This window comes from Brienomyrus brachyistius, unplaced genomic scaffold (genome assembly GCF_023856365.1).
Source record: "Brienomyrus brachyistius isolate T26 unplaced genomic scaffold, BBRACH_0.4 scaffold41, whole genome shotgun sequence".
Classification (NCBI taxonomy): Eukaryota; Metazoa; Chordata; class Actinopteri; order Osteoglossiformes; family Mormyridae; genus Brienomyrus; species Brienomyrus brachyistius.
The window spans coordinates 169,553-185,015 of NW_026042316.1; the positions used below are offsets into that span (position 1 = coordinate 169,553).

A 15,463-nucleotide genomic window follows, 5' to 3' on the forward strand; every position below is an offset into this window, starting at 1 on the left:
GGGGAGATGAGGAAGAGCTGTGCTCCCCAGCAGAAACACCCTCTGACCAGGCTGACGGTTAGATTGTGTCACACACCCGAAAGCCAATTGCCAAGGCAATTAGCTGGACGGATGATGTGTATTGGGCAGCCTGGGACAAGTGGGATGAGATCATCTGCTGGGGTGAAGAAGAAGAGTGCTCCCCAGCAACTCCACCCATGAACCAGCCTGGGAGGGATAAGGGGTTAGACATGTATGGGTTAGAGGTTTTTGTGTTAAATGAAAGGACAGTCTCCATAAAGCCTGCAGATGACCACCAAGACAGGCTGAAAATAGGAGCCGTAGTGGTCGACCTCTGCCAATTTGAGCTAGATGATGTAAATGGTAAATTTGAAATTGTCCAAATACAAATTGGAGAGGTCAAATTGGAGGAGACTGCAGAGAGTGGTTTTAATTCAGTATTTGAATTGGAAATTATGGATGTTGTTAGGGGGCGGCATGGTGGTGCAGTGGTTAGCACTGTCGCCTCACACCTCTGGGACCCGGGTTTGATTCTCCGCCTGGGTCACATGTGTGTGGAGTTTGCATGTTCTCCCCATGTCGTCGTGGGGTTTCCTCCGGGTACTCCGGTTTCCCCCCACGGTCCAAAAACATGCTGAGGCTAATTGGAGTTGCTAAATTGCCCCTAGGTGTGCATGTGTGAGTGAATGGTGTGTGAGTGTGCCCTGCAATGGGCTGGCCCCCCAATCCTGGGTTGTTCCCTGCCTCTTGCCCATTGCTTCTGGGATAGGCTCCGGACCCCCCGCGACCCAGTATGATAAGCGGTTTGGAAAATGGATGGATGGATAAACCTGGGACTATTAAAAGAAGGTGATGCTGCCTGAACCACCAACCAAGGCTGAGAGGAAAGGGAGGAACACTAGTCAAATGAAGGAAGAAAAGGCCACAGTATCTCATGGTCATGAATACAAAAGTCAGGGAGTGTTATGAAGAAGGCACCACACTTAAGACCATTGGTTTTATGCAGTGAATTACACCAGAGAGAGTTTTTGCATTTTAGCTGTGTTATGTAACATTCCTCAGACTTCATTTTAATGTTTTCTTCAACACAACAAAGTCCCACGGTAACAAAAGCGCTGAAGTCTGGATCGTTAATTGCAATGTGGGGAGTGCAGACCAGCTGGGGTGGGGGATTGTGCTCAGTCACGGTAAAAGGCAAACGGGTAAATTGTGAATATGCTCTTAAGCTAACTACAGCTTCTTGAATTGTGGGAGGCGTGTGTAACATAACGTTGTTCCACATGCCAATATCATTACGTATCGGTATCGCAAAACAAAATTTTAAATGTTAAGATTCTGTCATTCTGAAAATCTGAGTATTTAAGACATTATGTTCCATAGCGATTTGTGGAGATGAATGCCCTCGGACAGTAGCGTTCATTTCACAATTAAGTCTCTTTAAGTCAATGTTTTATGTTATGCAGGATGAATGTGTGATTTTTAATTAATCACCCTTTAAGGGTTATATGCTTACGGTGTTGTATACTATTCTCGGTGTACAAGTTATTTGTATGTATATTAAAATATGATTGGTGAGTAAACTCTGTATATTGTTTTTAAATAAAGTGATTTTGTTCCGAGCTACTATGTTATTTATATTTCAATTTTATGCGCAAAGTATAGTTGACGTTTAACTTTTCCGCCTGCGCTTTCCCGCGCTTAAGTAAATTATTGCGCTTGCTTGTGAGTAAATTAGTTCATTGCTTTTAAATAAAGTGAATATTGTTGCGGGCTACTGTGTTTATTCTATTTAAATTTTACGTGCAAGTCGGCTATTTCCTGTGCTGCAAAGTCTAGATGATATTTTACTTTTGCACGTGCGCTTTCATGTTGCATTCGACTGCGGATGCGGGTGGTTGCGCTCGGTGCTGCCTACAGCAATGATATTCCAGCAGACCAGGAGAGGGCAGATGTATTGCAACAAACACAGATAAAAGTAGTGAAGCAAGACCTGTAAAGTTTGTTTGCTGACTAAAATCAGTATATTGCCATTTAGTAAAATTTTAAATTGTTCCAGGCTTCTGTCTTCATTATATCTAAATTTTATTTGAAGGTTAACTAGTTTCCTATGCTATAATGCAGTTGTTCATTGCGAAGGTTTCAGTGCAGGACTGTATTCCATGTGCCAGGAGTGACTGACAGCTCCATTATATTGCCTGTATGTTGTTTTTCCTCAATCAGAAACAGACGAATGGCGAAAGCTGTCAGCTGGAGCAACGACCGATACTGGGCAACTTGGGACAAGTGGGGGGAGGTGATTGACTGGGGAGATGAGGAAGAGCTGTGCTCCCCAGCAGAAACACCCTCTGACCAGGCTGACGGTTAGATTGTGTCACACACCCGAAAGCCAATTGCCAAGGCAATTAGCTGGACGGATGATGTGTATTGGGCAGCCTGGGACAAGTGGGATGAGATCATCTGCTGGGGTGAAGAAGAAGAGTGCTCCCCAGCAACTCCACCCATGAACCAGCCTGGGAGGGATAAGGGGTTAGACATGTATGGGTTAGAGGTTTTTGTGTTAAATGAAAGGACAGTCTCCATAAAGCCTGCAGATGACCACCAAGACAGGCTGAAAATAGGAGCCGTAGTGGTCGACCTCTGCCAATTTGAGCTAGATGATGTAAATGGTAAATTTGAAATTGTCCAAATACAAATTGGAGAGGTCAAATTGGAGGAGACTGCAGAGAGGGGTTTTAATTCAGTATTTGAATTGGAAATTATGGATGTTGTTAGGGGGCGGCATGGTGGTGCAGTGGTTAGCACTGTCGCCTCACACCTCTGGGACCCGGGTTTGATTCTCCGCCTTGGTCACATGTGTGCGGAGTTTGCATGTTCTCCCCATGTCGTCGTGGGGTTTCCTCCGGGTACTCCGGTTTCCCCCCACGGTCCAAAAACATGCTGAGGCTAATTGGAGTTGCTATATTGCCCATAGGTGTGCATGTGTGAGTGAATGGTGTGTGAGTGTGCCCTGTGATGGGCTGGCCCCCCATCCTGGGTTGTTCCCTGCCTCGTGCCCATTGCTTCCGGGATAGGCTCCGGACCCCCCGTGACCCAATAGGATAAGCGGTTTGGAAAATGGATGGATGGATGGATGGATGTTGTTAGGTTGAAGAAACAGTTATACATCATCTTGTCATCATTTCTGTATGATCAGCAATGAATGTAAATACATATATACGTTATTTCTTATCTTCTAGCCACATACTCTTAGCCATTGTACCCTAAGTATGTGGTCAACAGATGCCTACTTAGATAAGATTCTCACTTCCCTCTCTTGCGCCTCCCACTGACTATAAATAAAGGAGCCAAGGGGAACCACCCTTTGTAACACATTCTGCTGTAGTTTGCATTGCAGAGAGTGTGGGTACCCTTGCAAGTAAAACTGTAAAGTGTGTGTCTCATAAATGTGGAGTTGGGGTGGAAATGCCGGGCGCTTTCCCCAACATAGAATTTGGTCCTTCGAGCCGGATCCGAGGATCCCCGAAGACGTCTCCAGTACGGCGAGAGAAGCGACACCGAAAACTGCCGGCAGTCACTCGAAGACGGGTGCAAGAAAGACCTGTGATGTGAATTCGTCATCAGGCCGGTGGTTAGAACTGCGCTCGACGTCTGGTGATGTCTGAAGGACCTCGGTGACGGAACAGAGACCACAATATACAGGTGAGAGATACGGCACCTAAGTGAGTAGGTGGCCAAGGCATGCGTATGGTTAAGTTTAGCCGAAATTAAACGGGAGAGAAAGTAGTTGTATGGTTAAGTTTAGCCGACATTAAACGGGAGAGAAAGTAGGCGTTGTGGGACAGAGTGTACGGTGTTCTATGTGGATGTGTTTTTATAGGTTTTAGATTAACCTACACGATCCACCCTAAAAGCAACAATGTTAGGTTGAAGAAACTGTTAGTAATCATTTGTTATCATTTCTGTATAATCAGCAATGAGTGTAAATATGTATATACATTATTTTGTTTTCCTTTACCTTCATAATTTAGATTATATTAGTTTACACGTATCCTGAGCACGTGTTTAAATAGTTGTCCACCTGAGGAAAACCAGAACTTCTTCTTACTCTCACAGTCCTTTCTTTGTTCTCACTCCAAGACCCCTGCCCCCCATTGACTATAAATAAAGGTGCCAAGGGGAACCACCCTTTGTAACACATTCCTTTGTAGCCTAGCATGCAGAGAGTGTGGTTACCCTTGCGCAAGTAAAACTTTAAGTGTGTTGTCTCGTAATTAATGGTGTGTGCAGAGTTGGAGTGGAAAGCCTGACGCTTTCTCCAACATATACTCTACTGTAGTTTGGTCCTGTGTGCAGAGTTGGAGTGGAAAGCCTGACGCTTTCTCCAACAACAGTGAAAGTCTGTACTCAACTCAAAAGCCTGGACTGCCACCTGACCGGACATTTCTCTGTGAGCTTTCATATGATGTTTCGTATTTTGTCACATAAACTGTGCTGTTTGTTTTTTGTATCCTGTGATATACCTTTCAGTAAAATACCTGAAATATTTACATAATGGTTACATTTGCCTTTTATTGTCTCATATACATATATGAAATGTCTCATTTCATATACATGAAAGTTAATTCATACTTGGATGAGCATCAGACATTTTTTATACAAAGAATGAGGTACAGCTGTCATAGACCTGAACACCCAAATAGCCAAAGGTGCCTTGTAGGTTTGTAATGACAACCATGCACATAAACATTAAACTATATGCAAACCAGTGCTGGGCAGTAATGCGTAACTTAGTAAGGCATTACTGTAATTTGAATCTTTTTTAGTAACGTAGTAACTTAATGCATTATAATTTTAAAATTAATAACTGCATTACAGTTACACTTTTAAGTAACTTTACGTTACCGCTACGTTACCAATAAAATCAAGTGCTTTAACATCTATATTGTAAAAACAGAAATAATAATTGACAGTAACCTGACAGTGGCAGGCAGATGTCTGTTTAACAGTCGCACATGCGACGTCATTTACAGGAGACCTACATGCATGCGAAACCAGCTCAAACAAAAACAAAGTGAACATGGCGAGTGAGAAGTACGTGTTCAGTAGCTGGAATTCATCTCGGCTAAAGGCAAGAACATTTTTGTGAGTTGTACGTTATGTGGGGGTAAGAAATCATTGTCAACTTCAAAAAATTCAACATCTGAAAGGGCAGCACTGCGCAGTGAAATTAGTGGAGAAAATACCAGGTGAAGCGACTGATGAGCCCAATGCCAGTACATGTCCCACTCCTGCCAAGCAGCAGGCTGGATTTCTCCTGTCAAACACCAACTATAAGTGGAGAAGACCTAAACAAACTTGTGGCTGGGTATATTGTGGACAGAATGCTACTTATTTCCACTGTGGATTCTCCTTCCTTTTGTCACATAATTGAGAAATTATCTATTCTACACGTTTGCCTACCGCGTAGAAAAACATTTGCTGCCTACCTGGATAGAGAATATGCAACAATGGAAGCTAATTCAAAATCAAAATACTAGTTTGAGTAGATCACAACAATACTTATTATACTGTATATTGTTCATCCCATAAAAGGCAGATTATCGGACTATAGTAAATAGCCTGCACTGTAGCCTAAATAGTAAAATAACAAAATAAACATGTCTAATTGTACAGCTACAATACATTTTTTGTTCTCTTCAGGCTATCCAGACTCGTTTTGCATATGTGCACTTCTTGCTGCTGTCAGTTGTCCAGAATTCGAACTCCGATGGTTAAGGGATGAGTGTAGGAAACAGGAACTGAAGGAGCTTCTGATAGCAGAGTGTGACACAGTTGCTCCTGTAGCAGAAGAAACTGCCAATGGGCACACAAAGTCAGCCATACCTGGTGATGGGATGGACTTTTTTGGTTTTGAACTCGAGTGTGAGGAGAGCTACTCTGCAGAAAAAGAAGTTATGGTGATGAGTATGTGCTTCCTCACCATGGACTGGGTGTCTGCAGGAATCCAAAGCGCTGCTGGACATTAACTCAAAGGCAGGACAGAACATTCCACACCCCACTGCAACGCTAGTCTCAGTTCCAGTACAGAAGCCACTCTTGTTCATGTTTTAATCCAGCCCTGTAATCGTGTCCATGTTTTTGTGTTCATCAAATTGTTTTCACAAAAATAAAGTGTGTCTTTTAATAAGGTTGTGCCCTTTTCTAAATGACCAGGCCAGATGGCAAAAGCTGAAAAAAGCATTTTACTATTTTCCAGTTTTTAGTTTCAAAGAACAAAAACCGAAGTTAGTATAGGCTGGGAGAAGACGCCCAAGTGGCTGCCTAGCGCCCCCTGTCGTGCTGACCTCAAATCATTGAAAAAGGGGCAGAGAGTGAAGAGCAGGTTGAAGATTAAGATGCTGAGGGTACCGGGTAGTTTTGGGTTCAGATCTAATCTGTTTCTAAGGAAATAAGGCTAATTGTTTATCTAATCATTTATGAATGACTATTACCTGCTCTGCTACAGTTTGATGAAGTCTGCGGCATCGGATGGGGGGGACTGAATTTTCCCCGGCTGGGGGGTGAGGATTGCATTGTATATCGTAACATTGCTCGGCACGAATGCAATAATCACATCATGAAAGGATGCGACAGGAGAGATTTCAAATTAATATATTTTTCATCAGTTAAAATAAGAGCAACAGTGGTTATGGTACAGTCTCACAACTTAACTAGTTAAAAGAACTCCATAATCCACAGGATAAAATGATGCTCATACAATGCAACATTCAACATGGGGTAGTAAAGTGATATGTGGCAGAGTGAAGTATGATGTGGAGCAGTGGTGAGAATGCAGAGAACGCTGCAGCAGTATTAACAAATGAATAAGATGCTCATTTTTATCAGACCGCATGTTGTTCTTTAACCAGCACTTGCAGAAATCAGTATTAAGGTTTAATACCATCATCTGTTAGTGTGAATCAGTTGCTGACACTGGATTGGAATTCTGCATTTCAGTAGCAATACATGAGCCCCCTAGTGCCTGCCATTGTTAAAAATCAATGGTACACCCTTGCAAGTGCCCCAGGATGACCAAGTACTTCCATGATATGAAGGTGATGGCAAACCAGGCTGCAATGCTTCCAACCACCACATAGAGGCTGTCAGCCACTCCCCAAAGAGAGGGAATAAGGGTAGGAATCACTCCCGACTACCCTAGTCTGTTGGCACCAAGCCCTGATCCACATACAGGGAGTACCTTCCCTGAAACTGATTCCTTACTGAAAGGAACACCTTGTGTACAACCCCACCAACACATTCCATCTAAGGCAAGGTTTCCCCACAGGGTGCCATTCCAGTCATAAAATCCACAGGCAGCAAGCAGTGTGATGTGGCTGTAGAATTTCTAGGCAATCCAGAAGTGTACCTGGGAGCCAAGGAATAAGCGACGACTGCACCATTTCAAATACTAGTGCTTTATTCAGTCACAAGACAGTGCCCTTGGTCTCCTGCACAACTGCAGTCACCTCATTAGGGGGAAGCAACAGCATGACAAGCAGTGCAGAATATGCCAGGCAAGTTAGGTGGCTCCTTCCATCCTGGGACCATGCAGCTTGGTCCCTATCCCTTCAGAATATACAGCTGTCCAGGCTGACTAGCCGTGGGAGGACCCTGTTGGATAGCAATGGGGCCCAGAAAACCTGTGCCTTGAGCACCTGCAAGGGCAAGGAGGGAGGGTGCCTCAGTCACAGCAACACAATCCACCAGAGCATCTTTTGGTGGAGGCCAAACATACCTGCTACACCTGCAAGCCCACAGCTGGCGTCACAGCAGCCACACACCTGGTCATTCCCATCCACAGACACCCACCTGCAATAGGGAATAACAATTGCTTAGCAGCTCAACTGATCCATCATCATAATGCTGCAGCTACTGACCTGTTAGCGGCAAGAGAGAAGGAACAAGCCTTGTGTTGGGAATCCACAGGCACAGAAGCCACTGTTGCTCTCAGGCTGCAAGTAATGTACAGCTAGGGGGACACCAAAAGCTGGTCAGCCGCCATCACAGCCAGTTCATTTAAGCACAGAAATCCTGCACAAGTGCCTGTACTCACTGAGCTCCTGCCATCCTGAGAGAACCTGAAAGCATCCAGCTGAAGCTGCAGCTTGTCATCCTGCTTTCTGGGCAGGAACTGGGAGCGGGATCCTGTCACCTTGGCATCAGTCAGGCACCTGAAGGGCAGGCATGTCAAGCAGCATTGCCCAAGCGGCCTCACACAGCCATACAATGTTACTCACCCAGAGTTCTGCACAAAGGCATAGCTAGGGACAGAGGTCACATCAGGGACCAAGGTGGCCACACAGCTGTCCACAAAGACACGCAGGGGCTGACTGTTGCCCACAAGGACAGAGGCTTCAATGTTCAGGACACTTCCCAGGAAGTACACATTGGAGGCCCTCTCATTCTGCCATGCATCTGCACAAAGGGCACATGCACTTGAAGACAAACCCACTGAGTAAAGCCAGATATGCTGCATGAACCCCTTGCCTACCATCCATCAGCCTCAGTGAGAAATTCAGTTGTGCCTCAGCCGCCATTGTAGCATAGTAGGGGATCCAGGTTGGCACCAGGGCATTGCTGCTCACATTCTGCTTCCTAAGGAGCAGGCATCATTTAGAATTAAGGTTTCGTGGTATGTCAATGACCACAACAGTGCACAATGAAATGTGTCCTCTGCATTTATATTATGTGACATCATGACACATCAGGGGGAGCTAATTCAGCACCAGGGGAGCAGTGCTTTGGGCGGTACCTTCAGTGTACCCCAGTGGTGCCTTGCTGGTCAGGGACTTGAACCAGCAATCTTTGGTACAAGTGTGCTTCCCTAACCATGAAGCCACCACTGCCCATTTGGGTCAGTCACTGGATGAACAGCTCCTAGGGCTAAGGAACAGCAAAGCTGATGGGGCATCCTCACCTCAAATAGTGACACTCAATGCCAACCACAGCACCATTGGTCCTCACAATGGGGCTGCCATTAATACCACTGGGGGTGTAGATCAATGCAAAGCTATAGACCAGGGCATCAGCAGTCATCTGGAGAAGAGCAACGTGATTAGGACTAGCATAGCCAACATAGCAACCAATCAGAAGGAAGCCCTCATACCATCAGTGTACTTCCACAGGCCTGCAGCACAGACTGAAACCTCACTGTGCCAGAAGCATCCTGCCCAGTGGGTGCACAACCACCAAGGGTGATGTCTGAAGCATTGATCAGCTGGCCAATAGCTAGAAGGTCCTGTAGCACATCCACCATAACCGAATCCTCCCCACATACAACCCTCACACTATCAGGGTTCACTTGCATTCCAGTCACAGATTTAACCAGAGCAGGAGCAACTTGCTCGCTCAGATAGCCGGCCGCCCCCACCTTGGTAGCCCCTACGCCAACCTGATAGCCGGTCCCCCCCACGCCAACCTGGAAGCCGGTCGAAGCCACCTGGGGAGCCCCTACGCCAACCTGGAAGCCGGTCGCCCCCACCTTGGTAGCCCCTACGCCAACCTGATAGCCGGTCGAAGCCACCTGGGGAGCCCCTACGCCAACCTGATAGCCGGTCGAAGCCACCTGGGGAGCCCCTACGCCAACCTGATAGCCGGTCGAAGCCACCTGGGGAGCCCCTACGCCAACCTGATAGCCGGTCGAAGCCACCTGGGGAGCCCCTACGCCAACCTGATAGCCGGTCGAAGACACCTGGGGAGCCCCTACGCCAACCTGATAGCCGGTCGAAGACACCTGGGGAGCCCCTACGCCAACCTGATAGCCGGTCGAAGACACCTGGGGAGCCCCTACGCCAACCTGATAGCCAGTCGAAGCCACCTGGGGAGCCCCTACGCCAACCTGATAGCCAGTCGAAGCCACCTGGGGAGCCCCTACGCCAACCTGATAGCCAGCTGCCACCACCTGGGGAGCCCCTACGCCAACCTGATAGCCAGCTGCCACCACCTGGGGAGCCCCTACGCCAACCTGATAGCCGGTCGAAGCCACCTGGGGAGCCCCTACGCCAACCTGATAGCCAGCTGCCACCACCTGGGGAGCACCTAATCCATTTTGATAAACTGCAGCCACTTGAGGGGTCTTCACAAGAAACCCAGACTTCAGTTGAGCTTCACAGCTGCAACCTAAAAGAAGAAGCAGCACTATAACCCCCTCATGCACTGCCATTGTCCCAGAGCTGCTAGTAAAGCACACTGTTAGGTCTGGTTTGCTTGCAGACTATTTTATAGTTGCTGAAATCATCTGCATCCACCAGGCCTGTTCTGATTTGTCAGTATGGAATCCTCACCATTCAGCGTTAATCAGTCACTGCTTGGGCTCTAACGGCTGAAATACATTTTTCTACCAACAGTTACTTTTTTATCAGCAGTTACCAGTTTGGTGCGCTCATGCTATAATTGCCCACAGCAGACATACACTGAGATTTTAGTGGTGTTTTTTGGGGGGGTTTTAACAATTTTGACTTTTTGACATGACTGCAAATGGTCAACAGTTATATCTAACATATATTGTATTGCGGGTATATCTACAGCCTACCCGCCGCTTTTATTATTATTTTCCTTAATTTTATTTCTTTCTGACTGCTCAGCAGGGTCGTTGTTAATTGTTAATTCGAGCTCAAGGAGTCTCTCGTCACTTTAGAGGGAGCGCTGAGGTATGAGTCCGCCTGCTTAGTCACGAGGATCCTCTAGGGGCGCTACTGATTACACGTAACTACCAGACCTCACAAGGGAAATGTTCCCTGTGTAGTCAGTGCGTCGACAATGAAGGAGGCGGTGATTCGGTGAGGGTTATAGCGCCGAGTGTTGGATAAATGGCAGCGCCTGTTAGTCGTCTTGCGAACAAATCATAACTGCTACGAACGGGTGCTGTGATTAAACTTAGATGTAATACAATTTCGCGTAGATGATTTAGTGACTACGTACATTTCCGAATGTCGCGCTATGGCGAAGCACCATGGGAGCGGGTGAAACACCTGTGTTGGAGCAGCTGTTACGGTTGCTAAGCTAACGGCAGTTATTGGTGTTTTATGTGTATAAGCATTTACGTTCATATTTCAGTGCTTTATATCATGGTCATGGTACTATACAAACGTTTATTGGCGCCCACAATTTGGTAAGCATGTAAGTAGTAGGTATAAGGTATCGATGAGCGGCATGTTGTGACGCCAAAAAGTTGCAATGTGTATAAATCCGGAGTACCCTTCATGTCACTAAACGTGTCAAACTTTAAACTTCAGAAAGTACCGCCACACCGCTAGTGTCTTTTTTTCTTTTATCCACAATATCTCCTCTTTCGAAAGATGTTGCGGCTGTTGAGCTGTCCATTCCTTCACCGCCACTTCGGTGCTTATAAAACTCTTCCCTGATTTACAGAAACAGCCGCATGTGGTGTGCTCCACTAAGCACATTTACTCAACGTAATGATATATTTATAGAAAATTTGAACAGTCATCATTATAATGCTGCTAGTAAAATCAATCTTTAAATTTGTTTATTGTGTTATGAGGTTACCTTCCAATAAACCTATAATAATGCGGAAATATCCATCCATCCATCCATTTTCCAAACCGCTTATCCTATTGGGTCGCGGGGGGGTCCGGAGCCTATCCCGGAAGCAATGGGCACGAGGCAGGGAACAACCCAGGATGGGGGGCCAGCCCATCGCAGGGCACACTCACACACCATTCACTGACGCATGCACTCCTATGGGCAACTTAGCAACTCCAATTAGCCTCAGCATGTTTTTCGACTGGGGGGGGGGAAACCGGAGTACCCGGAGGAAACCCCATGACGACATGGGGAGAACATGCAAACTCCGCACACATGTGACCCAGGCAGAGACAACAATGCTAACCATTGCACCACCATGCCGCCATTGCGCCACCATTTAATACTTATTAAATAAAACATTAAAATACTGTTAATTTAAAGTGACACTATATGTAGCTGCACGTTTTATGTGTAAGTTAAATAAAAATGTTAAAAAAATTGATGCTTTCTAGAATATAGTTATCGTAAGGAGAAAATCCATTTTAACACAGTACACCTACCCTAACAAGCATTATGGACTAGCCTAGCCTACCTTAAAAACATGCTTTGAAAGGTTACATTAGCCTACAATTGTGCAAAATTAATGCCAATCCTATTTTATAACAAAATGTCAAATGTCCCATTTAAGTTATTGAACAACATGCTGAAAATCAAAAACATTCCCCATCGCAAGGTCAAAACAGACCATCGTAACCTGGGAAGCATATGTAGTGCTGATCCAAATGCTAGAAATGGACGACCAGATTGAAAATGTAAAATTGCACAGATTCTTTTGATCAGAGGAATCATTAGCACCATTTCTTGCTGTGACCACTGTAGTTTGTTGTAAATGTACACAGTATTTTTTACTGTAAGACAGGATATTGCACGTTTCCCTGATTGATTTGAAAGGGAAACATTGCATGACAAGCACAAAGTTCTTAGCCACTAAAATCAAGGTGGACTGTCACACATCTAGGATGTGCCTTTGCTTGATGCAGCAAGTGTTGACAGAAAATACTGCAGGTATGTTTGATTCATAGCGAATTGTGTGCACGAGTCGTTGAGCTCCACCTCCTCATACTCAGTTGGTCTCTGCTTCAAGCGCCAGCAACAGTTTAATGTTTTGTCCAAAATGTTCCTACAGTTGCACTGCACCATTTCAAAATGTGTAAACTATTTCACGGTATCTTTTCTTTATATTCTACATTTATGCATCCGAAAATTTTTCTATAAATTTTTGTGCAAATGTTTCATGGTTATTTTGCTCACATACAGTCTTTATAAATGAGGCCCCTAGTTCCTGGTTCCAGGTTCCAGGGCGGTCTCAATGTAACGTTACCTGTTCAACGCAAAATCACACCTGCTAAAATGGGTATTTATGATTTCTCCACAGGACACAAAACATATACATTTGTCATACAAAACTGCAACAAATTAAGTTCTGTTAGTACTAGGCCAGTAAGTCCCAGTTCTTTGGGTGCTACAACAGCTAACTACCCTTCACAACCAGCTTGCTCTGACCTACAGAGTGGTAGAGGTGTAAAGCAATTCACCCACAGGGATCAATAACACATCAATTATTAATATTTACTTAGTGTTCATTATTATTGAATGGTACTTAATTTCTTATAAAGTTCAATTATGAAATAAAACTGCAAAAGTGTAAAAAACTCAATTTTACTATATATATATACACACCAGAGTACCTGGAGAAAACCCCACGACGACATGGGGAGAACATGCAAACTCTGCACACATGTGACCCAGGCAGAGACTCGAACCTGGGTCCTAGAGGTGCGAGGCAACAGTGCTAACCACTGCACCACCATGCCGCCCCATATATATGTCATGACCCGGCTCGTCGGCTCCTCGTGTGCCACACCCCCTGATTACCCACGTGTGCTTCCCTGATCGTCTCCATCTGGGTCTGCTTATTTTCATTAGTCACGTCCTATTTAAGTCCTGGTCTTACCTGTTCCTCTTGTCCGTCATTGTGGATCTCTTGTGGTTGTGGTGTGGTTTCGTGTTGTTCTATGGTCCCAGTTCCCTAATTAAACCCGTAGTTTGCCCGATTTTGCCTGTCTCACCTAGTCTTTGCACGCCTGCCCGCACGATCACCGCTGCTCTGCTCGCCCCAGATCGTGACTTTATATATATATATATATATATATATATATATACACACACACACACAGTGAATTCAGTCAGGTCAGTGAATTCAAGCATGGTACTGCGATAGGATGCCACCTGTGCAATAAGTCCATCTGTGAGATTTCCTAGCTACTAAATATTCCACACTGAACTGTTAGTTGTATTTTACCAAAGTGGAAAAATTGGGAACAACAGCAAATCAGCCATGAAGTGGTAGGCCACATAAAATCACATCACAGTTCGGGCTTGTTTGAGGAGCTGTCTGTATGCTGGGTAGAGGAATGGAGACCGTCCAAAGTGGGGACCAGGTACAACCTTGTACGCCTCCTTCACATTGCTATACATGTATGTTTTTTTCCCATGTAGGAAATGTAAGGTGTTGTTGGTATGCTGGTATCACAGTCCCTAAGTTACAATGATTAAAATCACCAGTTACTGTAAACACTGTATCATTATGTTTGTTTTCTTGTGCGCTTATAGCCTCATTCAATGTGCCCAATGCTGCCGTGCAGTTTGCATGTGGAGGAATGTAAACAGGCAGAATGAAAGCAGCGTTAAACTTCCTAGGCCAATAAAATTGTCCGCATTTCAGCATTCAGTGCTCCACATCAATTGAACAGTGTTTACATCACTTGAAAAGTGGCAGTTTGAGTACCACTGGTTGTTGATGTAAATGCAGATTCCCCCCCCCCTACTGAGTTTGCCAGATACTACTGTGCAGTCCCTGTGATGAATGGAGTGAGTCTGTAGCCGGACAGCTGCTTCTACAATATTGTCCTACAGCTATGTTTCAGTGAAAATCAGTTTTTAATTCTTAATCCTAGTCCCAAGTTCATCCATATTATTTTCGAGAGATCGAATATTAGCAAGCAGAAAGCTAGGGAGAGCTGGTCTGATACATACCTCTAGTCTTAGTTTAACATGTAGCCCTACCTCTCAGCTCTGCTGCAAGTGGGCTCTGCCTGCAAGATTTCTGACAGAGGGGATAATCCAAATCTGGCAGATTAAGAATAATATTGTGAAGTTGTATACCAATCTCTACCTCAGTGTCCTCTCTAAGATGCCAAATAGTCTACCTGCTGGGGAAACCTCTGAATGCTTAGGTTCACCCATTCCTACTGCAGGCACAAGCAGACTGATGAGATGTGCCAGAGATGTGGTCAGAGCATGGCTGCATAGTAATGATACTGTCACTGCCACTGGAGATGTGGATGCAGTCCTTAGTATCCTGAAGCAGTATTCTTATTTGACTGTGCATTCTGGGATGCCTCCAGCAGATTTTTGTTCAACCAAGTCAGATGCTAGGGAGGATCCTCTGGACTATTGGATTAGGCTGAATGAGGCAGCAGATGATGCCAAGGGGTTTATTACATGAGAGGTTAGGGCACTGCCATGTCTATTAGAAATTGCTCTGTAGGAATATCTTATTAATGCTTTTACATTTATCTGATGCTTTGATCCCAAGCAGCTTACAGTAGATGAGTATTTATGTCTGCTCCCTGGGACTCAAAGCCCTTTAGTGCCCCGGTGTCTCAGCATATGGTCGCTGCTGATCCTGGTGGGAGGGGACTTGTCATTGGTGATGTAACCACTACTGTCCAGCTCCTCTACCATTTGCTTCCCATTGTAATTTCTCATGTCAAGGTGCACCCTGGGGCGGCATGGTGGTGCAGTGGTTAGCACTGTTGCCTCACACCTCTGGGACCCGGGTTCGAGTCTCCGCCTGGGTCACATGTGTGTGGAG

At 45.3% G+C, this 15,463-nt stretch overlaps 1 protein-coding gene across 1 annotated transcript in view; it reads right to left on the reverse strand.

The window, feature by feature from the left end:
• Positions 1-7,438: 7,438 nt before the first annotated feature.
• LOC125722688 (fibroin heavy chain-like) overlaps positions 7,439-15,463 on the reverse strand; it is a 269,460-nt gene continuing 261,435 nt past the window's right edge. The window contains exons 6-14 of the mRNA XM_048998888.1: positions 9,899-10,045; positions 9,146-9,814; positions 8,957-9,075; positions 8,531-8,634; positions 8,277-8,454; positions 8,093-8,210; positions 7,917-8,008; positions 7,775-7,848; positions 7,439-7,694 (exon numbers count right to left, since the gene is read on the reverse strand). Coding sequence (XP_048854845.1) covers positions 7,600-7,694; positions 7,775-7,848; positions 7,917-8,008; positions 8,093-8,210; positions 8,277-8,454; positions 8,531-8,634; positions 8,957-9,075; positions 9,146-9,814; positions 9,899-10,045 — 1,596 coding nt within the window. The 3' untranslated portion in view covers positions 7,439-7,599. The remainder of the gene's footprint in view (positions 7,695-7,774; positions 7,849-7,916; positions 8,009-8,092; positions 8,211-8,276; positions 8,455-8,530; positions 8,635-8,956; positions 9,076-9,145; positions 9,815-9,898; positions 10,046-15,463) is intronic.